Source organism: Prionailurus viverrinus, chromosome A1 (genome assembly GCF_022837055.1).
Source record: "Prionailurus viverrinus isolate Anna chromosome A1, UM_Priviv_1.0, whole genome shotgun sequence".
NCBI lineage: Eukaryota > Metazoa > Chordata > Mammalia > Carnivora > Felidae > Prionailurus > Prionailurus viverrinus.
The window spans coordinates 111,031,084-111,054,514 of record NC_062561.1 but is presented as its reverse complement, the minus strand read 5'-3'; the positions used below and the strand labels follow the sequence as shown (position 1 = coordinate 111,054,514).

Here is a 23,431-nt window from a genome sequence, read left to right as displayed (position 1 = left end):
ACCTAAAATTACCACATGAACACCACAATTAAAAATACAGTACCATTTATAATTCCAAAAAGGGGGGGGCACCTAGGTGGCTCAGCCAGTTAAGCGAACAACTCTTGATTTCAGCTCAGGTCATGATCTCACAGTCATGAGATCAAGCCTCCATGGGCTCCATGAAGGCATGGAGCATACTTAAGATTCTCTTTTTCCCTCTGCCTCTCCCTCACTTGCTTGTTCTCTCTCTCTCTCTCAAAAACAAAACAAAACAAGAGATAGAAGACTACAAAGCACTCATAAAAGAAATCAGAGCTGAAAGAAATAAAAGCAGATCTAAATAAATGGAGAGGCATGCTCAGCATAGTAAAGATGTCAATTCTCTCCACATTGAAAGGCAGATTTGACACAGTTCCTATCAAAATCCAAGCAGGTATTTTTGTAGGTATATACAAGTTCATTATCCAATTATCCAATACAAATACATAATTTTAAGACTTTCATAGCTATTGTGACCAAGACTATAAAATATTGGTAGAGGATTTGACACATAAATCAATAGAATAGAATGGAGAACCTAGAAATAGACTTAGAAAATATGCCTGATTATTTTATTGTATTTTATTGACGTGAAATTCATATAACATAAAATTAACCATTTAAAAATGAACAAATAAGTGGCATTTAGTATATTCACAGTGTTATGCAAATACCACCTTTATCTAATTCCAAACATTTTCATCATTCACAAATAAAACCCCATAACCATTAATAGTTTTTATTTCTGTGAGTTACCTATTCTTAGTATTTTATATAAATGGAATCACACAATGTGTGATCTTTTGTGTTTGGCTGCTTTCACTTAACATATTATTTGTAAGGTTTATCCATGTTTTAACGTGTATCAATACTTCATTCCTCTTTATGGCTGAATAATATTCAGTTGTATGTATTTGCCACAAATTTTTTATCCCCCCATCCATTGATGGACATATGTGTTGTTTCTAACTTCTGACTCTTGTCAGTAGTGCTGCTATGAACATTTATATGCAGGTCTTTCTTTGAGAGCCTGTTTTCACTTTTTTGGAGTATATAACTAGGAGTGGAAATTTGGGGTCATATGGTCATTCAATGTTTAACTTTTTGAAGAATGACTACACTGGTCTTCACAGCATCTAAACCTTTTTGCATTTCCACCAGCAGTGTACAAGGTTTTCAATTAGCCATGTCCTTGCCAAAACTGGTTATTCTCCTTTTATTTTTTTTAAACATTTGTTTATTTTTGAGAGAGAGACAGAGAGAGACAGAGACAGAGAGAGAGAACAAGAAGAGGAGGGACGGAGAGAGAGGGAGACAGAGGATCTGAAATAAGCTTTGTGCTGACAGCAGCGAGACCCAATGTGGGGCTTGAACTCACAAACTGTGAGATCATGACCTGAGTGGAAGTCAGATGCTCAACCAACTGAGCCACCCAGGCACCCCTCTCCTTTAAAAAAAAAAACAACAAACTTTTATAGCCATCCTAGTGGGTATAAAGTGGTATTTCATTATGGTTGTGATTTGCATTTCCCTAATGACTAAGAATATTGAGCTACTGAGCATCTTTTCATGTGCTTTTGGGACATTTGTAGTATCTTGTCTGGAGAAGCATCTATTCAAGTCCTTTGTCTCTTTTAATTGTCTACTTTTTAATTGGGTTGTTTGTGTTTTTGTTGTTGAGTTTTAAGAGTTATTTATATATGCAGTATATTAATCACTTATCAGATACATGATTTGCAAGTATTGTCTCCCATTCTGTAAGTTGCCTTTCCATTTTCTTGATAATGTTTTTGCATTGAATGCATAAAAATGTCAATTTTTGATAAAATCCTATTTATTTATTTTCTTGATAATGTTTTTGCATTGAATGCATAAAAATGTCAATTTTTGATAAAATCCTATTTATTTATTTTTTGTTGTTGCTCATGCTTTTGGTGTCATATCTAAAAATTCATCGCCAAAGCCAAGGTCAAGAAAGTTTACCCATGTGTTTTCTTCTAAGAGTTTATAGTTTTATTTCTTATATTTAGGTTTTTGATCAGTTTTGAGTTAATTTTTATAAATGGTGTGAGATAGGGGTCCAAATTAATTATTTTACATGTGGGTATGCAGTTGATCCGGTGTTACTTGTTCAAGAGACAATTCTTTTTGTGTTGAATAGTTATGGCTCCATTTTGAAAATCAATTGGTGATAGAGACATATTTCTGGAATCTCAGTTCCATTCCATTGGTCTATATGTCTATCCTTATGCCAGTACCACACTGTTTTGATTATTGTAGTTTTGTGGTGAGTTTTGAAATCAGGAGGTGTGAGTCCTTCATTTTTCTCTTCTTTTTAAAGACTGTTTTGGTTTTTAGGACCTTTGCAGTTCCTGCCAAACTGAGTTTTGACAAAGGAACAAAGCAATTCAGTGGAGAAAAGATAGCCTTTTCAGAAAGGATGTGGGGCAATTGAACATTCTAAGGAAAAAAACAAAAGTGAACCTTAAGTCTCAGACCTCATACAAGAATTCGCTCAAAAGAGGTGACAGACTTAAAGGTAAAATATAAAACTCTTAAGCTTTTATTTCAAAAAATACCTGGGATCATGGATTTAGATTTGATACCAAAGTAAGATCTATAAAAGGAAAAATAGATAAATTTGACTATATCAAAATTAAAAACTTTGTTCTAGAAGATATCCTATTAAGAGGATGACAAGTAGACTGAAAGAAAATAGTTGCAAACCACATATCCACAAAAAACTAGTATCTAGAAGGTACAAAGAACTCTCAAAACTCAACAGAAGAAAAACAAACATACAAAAAAGAAACCCCAAGCAATCAAATTAGGTAGTGGCCAAGAGACACAAAGAGACATTTCACCAAAGAGACTATACACATAACAAATAAGCATGTAAAAAGATGTTCAACATCATTAGCCATTAGGGAAATGCAAATTAAAATCACAATGAGATATTACTACACACCTATCAGAATTACTAAAAATAAAAAATAGTGACACCAGCAAATGCAGGCAAGAATGCAGAAAAACACAATTGCTTATGCATTGTTGGTGGGAATGTAAAATGGTACAGGTACCCTGAAAAGTAGTTTGACTATTTCTGTAAAAACTAAACATGTGACCATCATACAAACCAGCAGTTGCCCTCGTGGGTATTTATCCTAGAGAAATGAAAAATTATATTCATAAAAAACCTGTATAGAAATGTTTACAGGAACTTTATTTGTATATAGTCTCAAATGGACATAACCCAGGTGGTTAAACAGATGTACTTCCATACTGTGAAATACTACTCTGTAACAGAAAGGGATAAACTACTGATAGGGGAAACAACTTGAACAAGCCTTGAGGTCATTATGCTGAGTGAAAAAAGCCAGTCTCCAAAGACTGCATGTTGTGTCATTCCCCCGATATAGTATTCTTGAGACGACAACATTATAGAAATGAGGACAGTTTCATGATCACCAGGGGTTAGGGATGAGGAGGGAGGGGCAGAGGGAAGGAAGACACATGGTGGCTGTAAAAGGGCCATAGGAGGGATCCTTGTGGTGAATGAAAGATTCTGTACTTGGACTATATCAATGTCAATATTCTGGTTGTGCTATTACACTGTGGTTTTACAAGATGTAAAAAACAAAAAAATAGGAGGACACTGGGTAAACAGTATTTACTCTGTTTTTGATGACTGCTCTTTCTTACAACTGTATGGGAATCTGTAATTATTTCAAAATGAAAGGTTTAATTAAAAATCAGTAAGTGATACATTATTTAATTTTCTTTTACATTTGTAAGAAAAGACAGAGAGCTTGTCAGTGTATAACAAGTGAGCACACACAGTGGTTAGGTAGAGTTTAAATGAGGACAGTCATGGCTCCATCACTCGGTCTATTTCTTGGCTGAACAGCACTGACTGCAAGAATGGTTGAGACTGTTATATTTCAAATTGTTTTTCTTCTTAGACATATGTTTGATTTATGCTCATAATAGATTGTGTTTAAAGACTAGAAACATAAGGAACCTGATGATGAAATACAAGATAATTAAGAGCAAAAAATGGGAAGACTACAATCTTACTTCAGAATCACCTTCGCCAATCTGTAAATCACATTCATCTGATAAAAACTCTTCTATGGAACATCAAGATGTCTTTGGTACTTCAAAAACAGTGTTAAGGAGAGAAAATAGAGTGACAATTATGTCCAATTTAGCTTTTCATTTATTGAGAACAAAGGCTCTATCCACACCCACAATGTGCTATTTGCAGAGTGGTTGCAAATAGCGGCCTGAAATCTTTCCCCTCCTGTCATTTACAAACAAAACATGGAAATTGTAAAAATAAAACCATAGTTTTTTTAAGCATGAAATTCCAGAATTTCATACATCCAATTCTTGGAAACCAGTTTCTGCCTGTACTTGATGCTGTATTATGGAGTAAAACCCCAAAGTACTTTTTAGTATACATTCAGTCCCCAAACCAGATATGACATATCATTTTTTAGCATATTTATCAGAAAATTATGTTTTCTCTTTTATGATTTAACAAAAATTAAACATTGTCCATTCGTCATTAAATGATATAAAGTGAAGGGTTTTTTGTAATGATTGTGTATTATGAATATTATTAATTATTGCATTAAAACAAACTTGAATACAGTATTTAATACAATACTCTTAATTTGTTTAAGATTTCAAATCACTCATTTGTCACATATCACACAAAAATGGCAAAGCCAGTTTAAGTTTTTTCAAGGATGGTTGTAGTGAAAAGTGTTTGCAAGTCACATATGGCTATGCAGTGATAACTGACATGTGTGCATGCATTTGTCAACTTTAAAGCATCCTGTACACATGTCACTTGTTATGTGTCCACTGCCTTTCATCTAGGGCAATTAGGAAATGGAGGTTCCTGCTTAATTAAATGTTCTCCACAACTGAAAATTACTCTCTAAATATGAGCACTGGATTGGAATCCAGAGTCTTCAGTCTTTGACTAGCCTGGGTTTCTTAGATAAATAAAGTGGGACGATGACAATGTTAATCTTTCATGTTGTGTGTGTAAAGGCAGTCAAATAACGGATCAGGTTTTTGTTTACATTTTGGCTTCTTTCTCATTTGCTATGTTTTCTGCTTCAAGTAACAAAAACTCCAAACTCAACTGATTTAAGTCATGAGGAAAATAGAAACCCGAGCTAAGGCAGCTTCAGAATTGGTTATTTTAGAGGCTCAGTGACATCATTAAGGTCTTTGGCTCTTTCCCTATTCTGCCATCTTTCATGGGTCACCTTGGCTGCTCTTCGGGAAGATGGTGACCATGGGTGTAGGGGTTCCTTGTAGTTAATGATAGTATCAAGAGGGAAAAGAGGCACCATCTCTTCCCCGTGCATCTCTTTATGCTTTCTGTCGCCCGTCCCTGGCCAGAACTAGGCCCCCTGGTCTCGCCTTAGCCAGTTCCTAGCAAAGAGAATGGGAGCCCCATTATTGGCTTAGACCATGCTGGACAGAATGGACATCCTGTAGGAAGGGAAGAGAGAAAGACCACATGTTGGGTTTTGATATGACAAGGGATCAGGTGAGGACTATTAAGTAAATATGCCAACAGGTTCAGAAAAGAAGCTTCTCTAGGCACCTGGTCATAGGACATGTATTTTGAGATATGTATTAGGTGCCACATATGTATACACTGTGTGTAACTGATGCAGAATGGCGTACGATTATGAGGGCAGGCTGAGTCAAATCCTGGCTCTGCCGTTTGCCAGACAAATTGCCTTAGATAAATTGTGTAACTTCTCTGAGCTTAACTTATCAAATGGGGACCTTATGGAGCTGTGAGAATTAGGTGATACAACACATACAAAGGGTTAGGCCCAGTGCCCAATTCATAGTTAGCAATCAATAAACGTAAGGTGCTGGCGTGGTGCCAGCGATGATAATGAGCTAAACACAGCTTTACCTCTCAACAGCTGAACAGCTGCTTTCACTCCCCCAGTCTCTCTGCCCTCCACCCAGTCAATTCTCCATACAGCAGCTGAGGGATGTTGACGACATACAGTAGATTACGACTGTCTCCTGCCCTAAACTCTCCAATGACTCCCATCACACGTCAAATCAGATGTGAAGTCCTTGTTTATCAGAGCCTGCAGGACCTTTGTGATCTGGCCCTTGTCCGTGCCGTCTTCTTCCACAACTGTCCACCTGGTCCCTGTGTTTAGCAACGTCAGCCTGGGTCACATCCAGCCAGATCTTCATGCCTGTTGAGCCGTCTGCCTGCATATTCTGCCCACCAGATCTTGTCATATCTTGTCCCCTCATTTCTTCACGTCTCTGCTCTAAGTGCCTCCTCATCCTCAGAATTTCTTCATCTGCCGTCTTTAAAACAGTCACCACTCATTTTTTAAAAAGTTTTTATTTATTTATTTTGAGAGAGACAGAGACAGCATGAATGGGGAAGGAACAGAGAGAGAGAGAATCCCAAGCAGGCTACATACTGTCAGTGCAGAATCTGAAGCAGGGCTCAAACTCATGAAACCATGCGATCATGACCTGAGTTGAAACTAAGAGTCACGTACTTAATGGACTGAGCCACCCAGACACCGCTAAGACAGTCAACTTTCTTAGTCTGCATTCTCTGGAAAACAGAGCACGAGGCAAAAGCGTTACACCTTAGAAGTCCAATCTCAGGAAGCAGGAACAATGAAGAAGAGAGAGCAGATATGGAAGGTCCAGCTCTGTCGGCAGTACTCAGTACTTGGTCTCTTGGTCCTCAGACAGGACCCAGGGCACGGTGCATGTCAGTACAGACCACCCAGGGAAGGAAGGGAGAATGTACCTGCTGGCTTCCTCCTGTACCCTGTCTCCCACTGGTTGAGTCCTCCCCTCTGTCATGAGCTCCCCCACCCCTTTGGCTTGTGTGGAGCAGCTCCCGCCCCCACAGCAGCCTCTGGGGAAGCCAGAACCCCCAGGGGTCCAGCCTGACCAGTGCACAGGCCAGTGTCTCCTTGTCAGTTGGTGCCCTGTGCAGGGGGGCTATTTGGTTTGAGGTAGTGGCAGTAACAGCAGAGGAATCTATCTCTGTGGCTGTGGGAACACCTCAGACCAGTTAATAGGGCCCCTGTGACCAGGAAGCAGGGCAAGTGGGGGTGGGGGTAGGGGCGAAGAGAAGGTGTGGGGGTGGGGGCAGAGAGGTCGGTGTGGCTACTCAGATTTGGGGTGGTATGTAAGCTAAGTCCAGCACCATCTTACAGATCCCTGTCTGGCTTAGTGCTCTTCACAAAAATTAAGGTGACCCACCACAATACTGCATACGTGTTTGAATGGAGCATATAATCACAGGAATGGAGTGTCCATAAGGTAGGCACTCATCTTCCTGAATGATCTTTTTTTTTTTGTAGATTGGCATGTTATCTACCATTCTTTGATGAGTTGGAAAACAGGGTCATGGCAAATATTTGTGAGTCTGAATAAGTAAGGTTGAGTAAAGGAGGTTGGCCCCTCTCTTTGCTCTCCTCCTATCTTCCTTCCCGCTTCACCTCTCTCCCCTGTCCCCAGTAGGATGTGGTACTTAGTGGCTTGGAGGCCTGGCCTCCTCAACCCAAATTCTCCCTGTGCACATGGAGTTCCATGAGGGGCTGAGTTTCATTTCCTCCTATTTTGGGATCTTTCTCAGGGCCTGTGACCATCAGCCTGGGTCCTGGGAGTGGGGATGCGGTGTTTGTCTTGGGACTAACACCACCGTGAAGGGGCTTATTTTCCAACCCCTCCACTTTTACCATTCATAGTTCCCTTCCCCTCACTGTAGCTTTTCATTCATCCCAGCTTCTTAATTAAAATTTCCACTCATCCCTCCTTCTTCATTGCCTTGAGAAATTTCCCAAATCACACTTAACCTCTTGAAGGAACACTTACTTATTTCCACGCAGTCTACTCTTCTCCCTAAACCAAAGTTAACAATTATTTCTTTACCTTTTATTTTTAAGGTTTATTCATTTTTTTAAAATTTTTTTTTCAACGTTTATTTATTTTTGGGACAGAGAGAGACAGAACATGAACGGGGGAGGGGCAGAGAGAGAGGGAGACACAGAATCAGAACAGGCTCCAGGCTCTGAGCCATCAGCCCAGAGCCCGACGCGGGGCTCAAACTCACAGACAGCGAAATCGTGACCTGGCTGAAGCCGGACGCTTAACCGACTGTGCCACCCAGGTGCCCCGGTTTATTCATTTTTAAGAGACAGAGAGAGACAAAGCATGAGCAGGGGAGGGGCAGAGAGAGAGAGGGAGATACAGAATATGAAAGCAGGCTCCAAGCTCTGAGCTGCCCGCACAGAGCCCAACGCAAGATCGTGACCTGAGCCGAAGTCAGACACTTAACTGATTCAGCCACCCAGGCACCCCTAAAGTTAACAATTATTTCTGAGTGTGATTTTAGGTCTAGAATTTTTAATTTATTGCCTCCATTCCCTTTATTTCTAGATGACTAAAAGGACCATCATTTAAGAAATGTTTAAGAAATCCTTAACATCACAGCTCTTTTTAGATCAGAGTGGCCCTAACTTCCATACATCCTAGCGAAATAAGGCATAGACTTGCAGAGTTGGAAACGGCCTCAGAAGTTCATTGAGTATGACCGCCTCCCACCCCGTCCACCTCCAGCTCCCACTTGAGACATGAAGAAATGAGGGCTGGAAAGGCTCACCCAGTGAGAGGCAGTTTTTGGACAGGCAGCAAGTGTTAAATCACAGAAAGAGCAGGAAGACCATTTCCCCTGCCTTTCCCCACCTTCTCACATGACCTCCCTTCCCATAGTGTTTCTGGGCACTGTCTGACCAGCCCAGGGGGACCTGACCCATAGCTAGTGACAGGGAAACACTGTGGTACAGTCTGGAGGAGGTCCCCTGCTTCTTCCTGATCCCATGCTTCTGTGTCACCTCTGGGTGGTCTGATGTGCAGCTGCAAGCCAAAATGACCTCCAGGAGGCCCATTGTTTGTTGCGTTTTTGGTAAGAGTAGAGCTAGAGAAAATGTTTTAAAACTGGTAAAGTAAATATCTATAGCAGATTGTTAAACTTCTTGGTCTTGCAAAAATACATCGGTAACTTTCTGTTGCATGTGTGTGAGTCTGCCTTGCGACATCAGTCACCAATCACCCAGACTAGGGGCTGGGGCAGTAATCTAGACTCATGTTTCCTTTTAACTTCTCTTTTCCAAATTTACTGAAGTGTATGAATTCAAAATGTAACCTTTTGTTGTTGTTGTTTTTGGTTTTTGGTTTTTTTTTTTGTTTTTTTTTTTTTTTTTTTGGCCAACCATCCCTGTTGGCTACTGAGAATCATCACTATGCTTGCAAGTTCTGAAACAGGGTTTCAGGCCAATTCCAAATGCTTTGTGTGGGAGTTAGCCTCCCTTGCATGTCAGGGGAGTATTTTTAAAGCAAGAATTTCCCTGAGAGGTCAAAGCATAGAGCAATGCAGAGAGGTGTCAAGGTCTACTGGCATCTGATGCCGCTTCCCTGAAGGCTTGTTTTATTTCGTCATTCACACTTCACCTTTTTTATTCCAAGGTGACTTTAATTCCACGCTTATTTTATGCACAGTAGCCACAACAGCTCACTTCAGATGTTAGCATTATCTCCAAGGGGCATTCTGTACATCTGGTTTGTAGCGGCTACATTCCCCCCTTACTCGGGAAGCAAAGGAAGTCTGTTGGAAGTCCAGTCCATGTTCACTGCACTAAACAGAGCTATTTTGGATCTTGGTCAATCTACAGACCTTGTCTTACATATGACCCAGAGTTATTAAAAAGACATACCCCAAGGCCTGCCTTGGTTATGTAATAGGGCCACTAGGCTGACTCAGGGACTTTGTGCTGAGAGCTGAGAACAGAAATCTGCTTTTTCAAACACCTCAAAGTGTGGGAGGGGAGCTAAACCCAGTCTCTGAGCTGTGGGGCTCCATCTTGTCCACGGACTTAGAATTAAATTTCAGAGGGAGGCATAGCACGTTTCCAAACTTCCTTGCTTCCTTTCACGTCCAGTTCTTCTTCTCTTTCTCCCAGGATGGAAAGTGCCATCCTTTCCCCAGTCCAGCTGTAGAGAATCTGGCCTCAAGCCAGCTTTGGGGGTTCAGTCATGGGTGGCCTTGGCAAAGACTCATGGTCAAATCTGAGAGAGCATCATTCCTGCCAAGGCCCTGGGGCACTGAGGATGGAATGGCTTTTGTCCTTTTGAGCCCAAATCACAGTTTCCACGTGGGAAGTCACAGCAACTGAGACCTGGAAGTTACCCAGGTCTCAAGCACTCCTCATTTTGCAAATGGGGAAACTGACACCTATGGCAGAGATATGACTGGCCTGGGTTACAGCCTGGCTGTGTAGGAGGGAGAGCCAGATCCCAGACCAAAGTGTGTGTGAGGGCAGGGACCAGGCTGGCTCATTCACTGATGTCTCCCCAGAACATAGCACGGGCCTGGTACATAGCAGGGGCCCAGTAAATATGTGTTGAAGGAAAGAGCAAATGTAATACCTTTTCCTCCATGTCAGTGTTTTCTTTTTCTTCTTCTCTTGACGTTTAACTAAACTTAAGAAAATCTCCTCTCCCCTCCTCCAGGCCAGAAGAGGTCACAGGGGCACAGACAAGGCACTGTTCCACTATACCACCAAGTTATCTGGTGCCCACCCAGCCTGAGCAGGAGGCAGTCCCTCTGAAAGATTGCTGCTCATCACCAGTCTGGCCTGGCTAGGGTCTCACTCACAAATCGATGCCAGACTTGGGCTACAGACAGACCATTGGTGGGGGAGAGGGGTGCTAGTTGCTACAAAGACATTTACAGTTTATTTGGGCACCAAGACTGATCTCTAGGTCAATTAATGAAAGCACATGACAGCTGGGTTGGGGTCTCCAAAAGCTCTGGAAGTTGAATAGGGATTCAGAAAGGTTTAGGCGTGGGGATGAGGTCAGGGCAGCAAAAACGTCTCCTTCTAAGGGAGAATAGGGGACCCTCTCATGGCAGCTTGGACGGGCTAAGTCAACATCACCTGGGACTGCCCCTGTATGCCCAGGATTTTGTAAGATGATCCTGCTGGGAGAGAGCAGATACAGAAGAGAGAAATAAAAACTTTGCTGTTTCTCAGGTTGTTGGCTGGGGGATGAGGGGAGGGTAGTGCCACTTGACTTTGCCTCTGGGGACACGTAAACAGGTAAGGTGTACTGGCCCTCCTGGGCTCCACAGCTATGGCGGCTGATTAAGACCAGTTGTGCATCTTGAGAGCACAGGCTGGGGAACTCGGCCCGGGAAGGAGCCGGAGGAGAGGAAGAAGGGGGTGTGTTGAGGAGTGGGAGGGGGTTGTAGCCTGCCGGCTTTACGAGAGCCTGGTGCGCTTGAGCCTGGGGCGGAAGCGCACCCCCTCCCCCCGCGGGTGCAGAGATCGCCCTGGAGCGCTGGGAGTCCTCGCGCCCCGCGTGCGCGCCCGGCTGCTCCGCGCACCTGCCGCTGGCCCCGCTCGGGTCTGAGCAGCGGGCGGGCGAGTCGCGCGCACAGGTGGCCGCGATTGGGCAGGCGGGGCCCGGAGGGTGACGTCACGGGCTCCGGTCCCGGCGGCAGAAATAGGGCAGCCGCGGCGGCGGTGGTACGACAGCGGCGGCTCACAGAGCTGGAGCCGAGACAGCCTCCAGCGCGCCCGGGACCCGCCGACAGCCGGAGACACCGACCGAAGGACGCGGGGCCCGGTCGCCGCCACCGCCGCCGCGGATCGCGCCCGTCCGCCTTCGCACACCTGGTCTTCCTTCGGCCCCGGCCACCTCAGGTACGCGGGCGCGGGGAGGGTGCCAAGCCGCCGCCGCCACCATCCGGTCCCGCTGCGCCCCTCTGGGGTCCCGGCGCCCGCGGCTCCGCGTCTCCCTGCAGGGCCCGGCGCGGGCGCTTGCTTGTCCTCACCATCCGCGCCGAGAGAGCCAAGTTTGCCCGGGCGGCGGGCACGGGACCACGGGACTCTGGCTCGGTAGGGCTACCCGGCCCCGGCCAGGACTCGGGGGGAAAGAAAGGCTCGAGCGCCGAGGCTGCTGGCCCGGGTCTGCAGTAGGCACCGGAGTGACCCGGCCGGCGCGCGGAGCAGAATAGCTCGCGCCGAGCCCGCAGCCCGCGCGGGCTCCGAGACCCCGCAGGCGCCGCTCTCGGGCTTCGGCCCCCGAGCCGCCTCGGCGAGCGAGGCGAACGCAGCCCCTCCGCTCGGCTCTGTGCCCTTGGCCCGGGCTGGGGTGCGGAGCGGGCGTCCTCGCTGCCTCCTCCCTCCAGCTTTGCGGGGAAACTTGCGCGTCCGCGCTGCAGCCGGGAGGGCCCGCTGCGCCCCGCCTGGCGGTCGCTCCCCCGAGGTCCGCCGCGTCTGCACGTTGGGGCTCCGCGGAGGCTGAGGAGCAGGGACCCGGGCACAGCCCCTTCCGCGAAGCCCGCTGCCCGGGATTTGCCCGGCTGGTCTCTGTTTAGAGAGAGCGGCTGCCGTTCCCTTCTGGGGAGTCACTAGGGAGCAGTTTGTTTGGGGGACATTCGGGCAGAGAGCTTGATTCTGAGAGAGCTTGTGCGGTGGATGATCTCCGCCCCTCTATGCGCCAGCAAAGGAGACCCATTTCAAGTTTGGGGGGCACCTAAGCGATGCAGACAGAGCGCTGCGCTTTGGGCGCCCGTCGCCCTGAGTTGGCGGCCGAGCGCAGCGCGAGCCTTGCGGGCCCCCTGAGCTGACCAACCGGCTTCGCCGGCTCACTCGCCCGCGGCCTGCCACCTGAGGACTTCGGCGCCCGCCACTCCGGCAAGGGCAGAACCCCGCTGGAAGCAGCAGGATTTCTCACAGCGCCCGGGACGTGGCGAGCAGCCCGTGCAGCGCGCCCGTGTGCTGAAGTTCCCGGGGCCCCGCGGAGTCGGACCCTGCTAGGTCTGTATCTCGCCCGGCTAGTCAGTCCCCCTGCGCGGTCCGGACGACCCCGCTCCACATAACTGTCGCCGACGATGATGAATCGCGCTCCCGCAGCTCTCCTCCGCTCTCCTCTAGGTGTCGCTTCCTCCGAGGTTTCCCGCGAGTGAAAAACAGCGCCAGTAGCTTTGGTCGGTTCCCTTCCTAAATTTGTTGCAAGCCTGTGCACCGGGAATTGTACTCGGTGGGTCCCCGAGATACAAACATTCGTCGACGTTCTCTGGGCCAAACATAAACAGAATTTCATTCGGAGGTGGCACGGTAACTCTTAACCAAACGTGCACCGGGAATGGGCCTATATCGCAGTCTCTGAGGCATCGGGAAGAAATTCAGATGTTTCTCGAAACTCAAGTCCCAAGTTATTTTCCCACCACCAGGCTTAGAGGAAAGTCAGACGTGACTTTTAACAGTGTCCTGTCAATCTTGGAGTGGGTGGGTTTCTGTGCTTGCCCCTTCTGGCTCTCAGGACAGGCTCAGGACTGGGTAGTGGTCAGGTAAAGGTCTCAACTGGCGAGTAAATGGTCGGGGGTGGGGGTGGTGGTGGTGAATGATAGTGCTTCTAGGACACCAGAGCCCTAGTAACCCTAAGGCAGTAGCTCAAAGGGAAGCCGTGAGCCGGTGCCCCACAGGGCTCATCTCTGATTTCCTTCCTGGTTTTGTGGGAAGGTACTGCAGCATTACTACACCATTTCTGTTTAGACACTTAAGCTGAATGTTAGCTTTCTTCCCATCCTAGGAAAACAGACACCCCCTCTCCCAAGACTTTAGGCTGGGCCAAAGGTCGTTCGGGATGATAGGCTACTTTATGTGTACTGTAATGTATTGTTCCAGTGGTTTTTTGTGTGGTAGAAATCTTTGATCATTTTCAATTTTTTGTTAGTTTCAGGAAAGCTATTTTTATTCCAGCCTATTCTCCTGGGCCTTGGGAGAACTTTTTTTTCCCCTCAGCTGTGTCCTGGAGGTAGGTGAGGGAGGGGTAGGTAGGATTTTGTAACCTTGACCCATTAGTTGCTTAGGATTCTTCTCTTGTCTTTCTCAGAGCTGCAGGATTTTTTTTTTTAAGTCATCTTCATGTTGTGATCTTTTGTTTGACAATACCATATTCCAGAAACTGGCATTGAAGAGTCAGGATTTCATAAAATCTACTTGAATTCCTACTTTACCTGTCTTGGTATTTCCCGGCCCGTTCAACTTGCTTGTGTTGCTTATGTGTGGTCAATTCTGTGCTTACTAACTTTGCGAAATTTGAAAGTTCTTTCAAGAGCACATCTTTTCTTACGTTTTCTTTCTCTTAATGTGTAACACAAGGCCTAGGACTTCAAGTGAAATAGAACTACAGTTGCACAAACATGGTACAATTTAAATGTTGAGACTGTGAGAGTTCCTGGAGTTCATAGGTGCGTGGGTTAAACTTCATGGTAAATAGGGGTGTCAAAGATTTATACACTGCACACAGACTAACTTAGACATTCAATTTATCGAATGTTGGAACAATTTATGAAAGATAAGAGCAGATAATTAATGGGAAATGCAGTGTAACTTCATTATGGCTTGCTGCAGGGTTAGCCTGGTCTATTTCTGTGCCTAATTTCCTTTGGGTTGCTGTTTGAGGAACTATCTTTGGAAGTTTGAACCCCTTGTTTTTTTCTTAAAATACTCGCATATCAAAACTAGGGTTCTAAGCCTTTGAGAAGAAATGAATATGTAGGTTTTGGGTTTTTAGGTTAGAGTCGATGTGGCTTTTTTTTTTTTTCTTTTTAACTTTGGGCAGACCTACAGGGGGCTGCACTGCTCTCCAGGTGGTTTCCATCTGTTGATAGCCAATACCCCACGTGGAAAATGCAGTGAACCTAAGGTAATTGGCTAGGGCATACACTTGGTGAGTTGGAAGCTCAGGTGCCTCAGGGCCACAAAACTTACTGTTGTCTTCAAGGCTAGGGTGGTATTGGTTAGTTCTGCCAAGCCATGTTTGTAATTTGTGGTCTTGTTGGTTACAAAGAGAAGCCATTTCCATGTGGCTAATCCATAATGTCTAGTTGGGTAATGTTGCCATATTCTGGGAGAGTTGCTGGAAGAGAGTATTCAAGAATTCTCTCTGCAAAAGCTCTGGGGGTCTGACTCCCTGCTTTTCCCCAACAAGGTAGGTTCCCAGAGGAGAAGGGAAGTTTGTATTAGAACCACTGCCAGGTTAGTGTCCATGCTTCTCTCTGGCCTCTGACCCTGGCCTCTGACCCTGACAGCTTGCATGCTGGTGTGTCTTCTCTGGTGGGGCAGATTTGCAATCACCATATTCCTACCTGTTTCCCCCTAACCATTTATATTCTCAGGTCACATTTTTTCAACTTTCTTGAAAAAGCAAGTCAGTTTTCAGCATATCACATCATACAAAATCTGTAGCACCTCTATAATTTTAAATACAAGTAATGGCACAGGTATTGGCTTCTATTATGAGACCAGAAAATCCTGTGCTTTACACCAGAGCAGCAGGCAGATGACCTGGTAGGCCCCATCCAGCCCCAAGAAAAGCCCAGTTTGTCTTCTCTAAGCAGAATGCACATGTATTCTTAAGTGTTTGTGATCATATGGGGAACAAAGCCGTTGTCTAGGGCTCAGGATGCCTAGATTTCAATCTACGTTTGGCCACTGACCTGGCTGACACAGTGCATCACTTCTCTGACCTTCCAGGCCTGTGGTGTCCTGTCTGTGAAGCAGCAGCCAAGTTAGCAACTCATTTGTCTTGAGCTTGGGGAAAGTGAGGCCTGGGTGGAAAACCTCAGAGGAAGCGGGTCTTAAATATCAAGTGATTGTGCTTTATGAGTTGTTTGAAAGAAAAGGCAGTCCCAGCTCTTTTAGGAGAACGATCTCCGATAGATTTATAGCCAGTCTTTGGACTCTAACATGGATTGAATGAAGCTTATAAACCTAAATTGATCTCAAAAGGAACTCTAGGTTGAAAAAGAGGGTTTGTGATATTACAGATGGTAGCTTCTTATTCCTGTAATGAGGAGATTCTTCTATTTTCTTCTGTCTGAAGGCCAACAGGGCTATTTGAAGGTGAGGAGTAATGAGTCAACGGCTCTACTTCCCTCCAAGTGCCTTTCTTCACCATGCTGGCATTGCCCGTCAGTTGAGAGGCTTCCTTGCTGCCTGGCATTCTGTACATCTCCTCATCGTTCCTTTTCGCAACTGTATTTCTTCTTGGCCAATAAAGACAGCGACTATGAGCACTGAGGACAGTGTGCCAAGTGGCCCCATTCTGCGGAGGGGTGCAGAGAGGAGCAGCTCAGTTCTTTCTTCGCGTTCTGCTCCTCCAGAAGGGTGCAGCTCTTGGCAGCTGTCAGAGCAAAGGAGACACTCGGGGTTTCCTGTCTTGCTCTTTCTAGGCTTTCCCCGTCTTAGTAAAGCAGCGTTTTATTGAAAGAAAGTATTGCCAAGTATGGAGAGGCAGCAGAGGGTGGATGTTAAGAGCACACACCCAGAGTTCACCTGCCCAGCTTGGAGTCTCAGCTCTGCCATTTATTTGCTACACGGCTCTGGCAGGGTACTTAGCCTCTCTGCGGCCTGTCTGCTGTGTCATCTGATGGGGGGGGGGTAATTACTGCCCTCCGCATGGAGTAGAAGTGAGGATTATGGGTTAATACCTGTAAAGCATTTAGGACAGTGCCTGTCACGTAATAATGGCTATGTTAAGTGCTAGCCTCTAGCTGGTTATTAGACATCATCAAAATTGATTGAGACCCAATATTCTTTTTTTTTTTTAATGAACCAAAAACCATCATAAAACTTGAGTTGTAAATTTTTAGGCTGTCTCTGCTATAGATAAAATGAGTTGTCAATCATGGTGGGTATAAAATGACAGTGAACATTCATCCACGTGCAAATGAAGTCCAATCTGGTGGCGGCCGAGCTGAGCAAAATGTTACAAAGAAGCTGCCTAGGAATATTTGAGTAGTTGGTCTGACTCTTGGGTTTGCTGGTCTTTAAACAAAATCTTAGGGGAACCTCAACACAAACCTGAAAAGACCAGAGACCACCCACGTGCTGCGTGGCTGGAGCCCACACTTGCTAAAACACAATTCAAACAGCTGGTTTAGTGCCAGAAGTCTGGATGCACCCTCTAGAATAGTTTTGGAACTTGCCAAAATAACAACTGAAATGAGTGGATTTTATTTTTATGCTGTTCCATTAATAATAGAACACCAAATATAATTGGTCTTCGATTACTAGGCAAATTGAAAACTAAGTACTAGATTGCGTGGCTTGAATATTTCATAATTCCGGATGTTGACATTTGTATGTTAAGTAGAGTAAGTTTTGATTATTTTGCTGGTTTTAGTTTATTTGGGCTGAAAAGCATGAAAAGGGAGAAAAGAAGACCTTTTGTATGTGTGCTTACCTCACGAGCACTGTTTGAAAGTGGAGAAGTAGGGAAGAATTACCAAAAACAAAGTAGAAAGTAATGTCTTTCTAGTTCTAGCCTGAGTGACTATTGGTACTTTTTTTTTTAATTCCAAAAAGCCTGCTAACTGCTTTCTGCAGTTCTTGGGACGTGGCTCTGTGTTCAGAAGAGAATAATTTATGGAGAGTAGGGAGTTAGCCCATTTATTTTCAGAAAAACCGGTTGCATGTAGGGAAAGACCTTTTTATTTTCTTTTAGTTCTGAATGTGATTTTCTACCTGATCCCCAGTCACTATAAAGAACTCACACACTGGAGCCAGAGCCCCAGGTCGGGCGTGTGGGGTTGCGGGGCTGCTGGGAGTGCTCCACTCCCCTCTCCAGTAGTAGACGAAGTGGCACCCTTCCACACAGCTGTGCCTTCTTCAGAGGAGCAGATGCTGATGGTGATGAGACCGTGACCTTCACACTGTATTTGCTGGCCACGCAGACTCTTTGCCCAGTAGTTCCAGCTTTGCCAACAGATGTCAAGGAAGAAGAAACAGATACAGGAGTGGGAGCCCATGGACTGTTTGTAAGACAAGAGACACATTCTCTTCAAAGACAGTCCTAATGTAGAAACTTGCTTTTCACAGGCCACCGTTATGCCATAAGTTTTAGTCTGATTTCTCCTCCCTGTGGGCATTTCTGTCTCTAGCGAGGGACATAAAGCATATCTGCACAGGCAGCCAGAAGAAACTTGGGAGTCACTTTGTTGGGTGACCCTGGCATGAGCGCTAGTGATTTGTGGGATACCTCTGACCCTTCCTGTTTGAAGTAGGCATCCTTCAAAGCTGTTGCTGTGGGGGCGAACAGGGGTGGACTCCTCCATCAGCCTCTAATTTCCCTCAAGCCGCTCCTCCTTTCCGACTGGGTACCTGCTCTGGACCAGCTTGAAGCCAGATCACATGGGGAATTGGCTTCCACAGAGCTCTGTGTCTTCATCTCCCAGCCATAATCAGGATGCCGGCTGCACCACATGCAATTAAGCACTAAATTGTGTAGCGCTCACAGAAATCAATAACCCCTCCAGTTTTCTTGAGTACAAGTCGTAAATAGTCTGTGATGAGTTCTATCTACCTGGCTATGTTTCTTAGAGATACCAAAATTAAGGTTGGAATGGTTACGGTGGAAACCTTAAAGACAGAAAGACAGACAGAAAGACAGGCAGACAGAAAGACAGGCAGACAGAAAGACAGGCAGACAGAAAGACAGGCAGACAGAAAGACAGACAGACAGACAGAAAGACAGACAGACAGACAGAAAGACAGACAGACAGACAGAAAGACAGACAGACAGACAGAAAGACAGACAGACAGAAAGACAGACAGACAGAAAGACAGACAGAAAGACAGACAGACAGAAAGACAGACAGACAGAAAGACAGACAGACAGAAAGACAGACAGAAAGACAGACAGACAGAAAGACAGACAGACAGAAAGAAAGAAAGAAAGAAAGAAAGAAAGAAAGAAAGAAAGAGTATAGCTAATTGGACAAGTCTACTAGCCTGTGTCCTTGTCCCATTTGCACCATAGCTGGCACATGGTGGGAGTTGAGTATCTGTTGTAGCTGATCCTTAGGCCATGGGCCTCAGGAAACTTAAAGGTTACTGAAATTCCATTATCCATTGGGTGCTTGGACTCCTCTCCAAGAAGGAACAGTCTTGAAATGAAAATACTGAGCCTTACAGTGCCGTTTTGAAACTCACTATCTTGTAAACTGAGATAGCAGCTACAAACAGGGTGCAGTACACTTAATATCATTCGTCCTCAGCATTTACTAAGCACTAATTGTATGCCTAGTCCCAAAGGCTTCCTGAAAAGACTGAAGCCTGGATATGTGGTAACTGAACAGAGGTGACACATCTTGTACACTCTAGTTCGTTCTTGGAGATGGAATGGTAGCTGGCATGTTGGATGGGTTTGCACGTAACAACTAGCATTTATAGTGTCACCACTGTGTGTCAACGCTGACCTCTTTGGCCCTCATAGCAACCCTATAAAGTACACATCTCACTGAGCCCATTTTGGAAGTGAATAAACTAAGCCTCACAAGTATTAGAACTTCTCTTACAATAGAACAGAAGGGTTGGTGGTAGAGTTTAAACTTAGGTCAATATGACTATATTTTGCAATACTTAATTCTGATCATTTGTCATTTTCTCAACAGACTGAACGAAATGAAACCAGGACACTTATGGCTGCATCTCATGCTGCTTGGGGTTTCCTTGCCAGCTGCACTGGGGTGGATGGACCCAGGAACCAGCAAAGGCCTGAACATGGGTGTGGGTGACTCACAGGCAGAGGTATAGTTACGTAACAGATGATATGACATTCAAAACTGGCTGCTTTTCAGTGTTACCATATCTGATTTCTTCCCTACCTTGAGTTTATACCAGTTAAATTGCAGTGTGAATTAAAATTGTTCCCTGTTTTTGGTAGGGGACAGAAGGAAACAACATGTGTTGATATAGACAGGAGGCTTATATCACACTGTAATAGTCTAAAATCTCTCCAATGCTAAGACTGTGCTCCGCAACCAAGCTTCTGTTGTATGGCTTGTCTTCCACAAAGACCCTCAAGAGAAGAGCCTTTTTGTATATTTAATAAAACTCTGAAAATGCAGACTCAGTGGTGGAGCACACCCATGTGAATTAATGAAGTCTTTTAATTATAAAATGTGTTTTAAGAGAGAGAGACTCCTTTTCACGTATACAGATAAAAAGAACCAGGCTGAGAAAGAACTGGCAAGTAGGGGTCCTAAGGGAGACTGTCTTAATGAACAGATAAGAATGATTAATGGCATGTTAGGTATATATAAATGCTTCTAAAGTGCTTGAAAAACTTATTCTCCAATGCTTCCCTGGAGAGTCTCCATACACTGCTAATTGCTTAGTGAACTTGGTCTTAAGTACTGAAGAGGATTCATCATCAATTGCAACCTAGCCCTGCTCAGGTAGTAGGCCTGATGAATTTGGGGCTCTGGGCGGGGGGGGAGTTTTTCTGCAGAAAATGCTTTGTGTGACTAACTGTAAGAAAGAACCACAGCCTTTCATTAAAACTACCTGGGATTTTTTGGGGGGCGCCTGGCTGGCTCAGTTGGTTAAGCGTCCAACTTCGGCTTGGATCATGATCTCACGGTTCATGAGTTTGAGCCCCCCATTGGGCTCTGTGCTGACAGCTCAGAGCCTGAAACCTGCTTCACATGCTATGTCTCCCTTGCTCTCTGCCCCTCCCCCGCTTGCTCGTGTACCTGTGCTTGTGCTGTCTCTCGCGCTCTCTCAAAAATAAATAAACATTAAAAAAGACAGTTAAAAAATAGTACCTGGGATTTCTTTGATGATGTGGTAAATAAGAAATTCTAACTTGAGCTTCTCAGGGCATTTCAGCTTCCACTGTCCTCTTTGACGCACGCCCTTTCTCTTTTCTCTGTGCTTGTTTCCTATCTTATGGAAGGAGCAAGAAGAATTACCTCCAAAAGTCAATATTACCAGAGAGTGCATAACGACACACAGTATATGGACAGTAGGATTAATGCATTATTTGATCAAGAGATACGATTCCTTTCTCATTACCACTTAATTGTAATGCAATCCCAAGCCTACAAACCTTAGTTTTAGGGGAGCTTTGGAAGTAGCTGAATGCTCATGTTTGCTGTTGAAGTTTGTGTGGCTTCCTTCTGTGGTGCACAGATGATTTGAAGAGCAGCAGTACCTCTCTTGTCACAGTCCACGAAGGACTTGACTTAATGCTCTTCGGAAAGAGCCTGGAGGCTGACTAACTGGCTAGCGCGGCATTTCCCATATGGGAGTGGCTTAGTCATTGGACTCCTATCTACACCAAAGGAAAATGATCACTTCAGCCCTACAAACACATTGTTGAATATTTAATAACAAAGCAAACAGGCAAACACACAGATAAGCTTATTTAGTCTCCTTACTATTGGGGCTCCGTGGCCCACTGTTGTAAATCACTTATTTCAATTAAGTCAAGCCAATTAAGGTGGGATTTAGCTCGAGGCAAAGTGAAGGTAAGTTAATATCAGCCTAGGACATCTTTATCTCTGCTCTTAACACCGTAATACTTTGTGCACCATCAAGAAAGCATAGATACTGCTCAGGCTGAGGAAGTAAGGCTTTTTGTTGGTTAGATCGGGGTGTTGATTTTCTCCTCCCATTGGGACAGAGGCCAGGGGATGCACTTGTCTCCTGGGTCCAGGCATGTGGTTGCTTCTGAAACAGGAAGCGATGCCTCAGCAGACTCCCAAATGCAGGAACAGCTGCTTTATCGATCCAGTTCTTGTGGCTATAGATGGAATTTTCGCAAACTATAATAACTTCTACTCACTGAGTCTGCTTTCATCAATGATTAAATGAGATGATGACAGTGCGCATGGGCCTAGGATACAGGACAGTAAATGTTCAGATAGAGCAGAACATTTATATGGAACTCTTTTGTTTGCTGATCTCTAGCATGCTTTATGCATAGCCTCTTCATGCCATTAACTCACTAGGGTCCTCATGTCTGGGATGCCGTCCCTTCTTTACACATGTCTGAATCTTCCTCCTCCTGCGAGGCCCTGCTCTGGTTCTTGCCTTTTCTCTAGATCCTTCTTTGGGCACTCTTGGTCACATTTGATGTCTCATTCTGAACTAGTCTTTGTTATTCTTGGTTTTTTTTTTTTTAACTCTTTATTTTTAGCATGCAAATGAAGCCTAACTTACTTATGTTTCTCTTCCTTACAACGTCTAATAGTTTTCAGATCCAAGTAGAGACTCATTGTGTTTTTGAGCCAATTGGTATTCAACATTTGTTACTAGTCATGAGGTCACTCTCGTGGTTTTAAAGTCCAGATGGGACACCCAATCATTGAAATGTGTGCCAGTGGGGAGCTGAGTGGTCTCCCCAACAAACCTGTAAGCAGCTTGCAGGCCAGACCAGGCTGGGATCTCATCAACAACCAGGGTTTTCTTTTTGTATTAGAGATTCTGGGCAGTTTCTTGTTGGAGTTAGAGCTATTAATATATCCATAACTGACCAAACGATACCTAACTCCTCTGGCAGGTTCTTCAGAGTCTTACTTTGTGGAAGAATCCTAACCAGTAGACTTTTTTGGGACTCAGTAAATAAATGAGAAAACCTTTTCAGGAGCTAAATGGTAAAATGTTTCTGTGTATGTTTCCTTTCTGATATTAGTACTTAACAAAACATTCATTGACTTCAGAGTTTTAAGTACTGGGAAAGAATTAATAAGATTTGACTCGCCTTTAAAGGTATTTCAGCAATTACTGGAGTGTCCTAAAGGTAAATAAGGATTAAATGACCAGTGTGTATGTGTGTTCGCACATTTTTAAAGCAATGATAGCAAATGTAAATTTTGTTAAATTATTGTTTTATGTACAGAGGTGCAGTTGAAATAGCTTCAGGGAGTTTATCATTTTACAAATGTAGATGAAAGAAATGTAGCTGGGTGGAGTGCCTCTTTAATAAGAGCTGAGTGGCAGAATGTGGCCTAGAATACTAATGGAATTCTGAATTCAAGGGAAACAATTCTGAGATAGAACTTCATGAAATTCTAAAAGAATTAAAACTTCCCCCCTTTCCCTACACTCTGGCTGAGATAAATACAGTACTAAAATCAGTATTGGTAGAATTTTGTATCTGGGGAGACCAGGAAATTGAGAAGTGGCAGCCCCAGGGATGTGCCCCCTCCCGAGGGGCAGTCATTTGTGGGAGCGTCCCCCCTTAACTTTTTGGGCCCTGGATGTTGTGTTCCCACCATTGGCTGGGCTCTGGGATTGGCTGGTGGCCATCACACAGCCCTTAATATCCTTCTTGTGTTCTACTGTCCTTTCTCTAAATTGCTCTGACCTGCAGTTTCTAGTCCTGCCCTAAATAACTATAAACTGGGTTCCTTTTACAATGGGCAGCTTCATATGCCCCTGTGCTTACAGACTAGAGAAAGGCTTTGAAGTCAAACACCAGGTGTTCTCAATGTATAGAAGATCTCACAGGGAAGTCT

The 23,431-nt window shown here is 44.7% G+C and overlaps 1 protein-coding gene across 6 annotated transcripts in view; it reads left to right on the top strand.

Annotated features, from left to right (window-relative positions):
• FSTL4 (follistatin like 4) overlaps positions 1 to 23,431 on the top strand; it is a 651,440-nt gene that overhangs the window by 229,014 nt on the left and 398,995 nt on the right. For 5 of the 6 annotated variants that reach the window (XM_047859957.1, XM_047857699.1, XM_047857180.1 and 2 more), the window contains one exon: positions 19,580 to 19,715. In XM_047859957.1, the coding sequence (XP_047715913.1) occupies positions 19,590 to 19,715 (126 nt within the window). In that variant the 5' untranslated portion in view covers positions 19,580 to 19,589. Of the gene's footprint in view, positions 1 to 11,663; positions 11,817 to 19,579; positions 19,716 to 23,431 lie in introns of those variants that run through there. The other variant, XM_047858389.1, reaches the window with a different exon arrangement.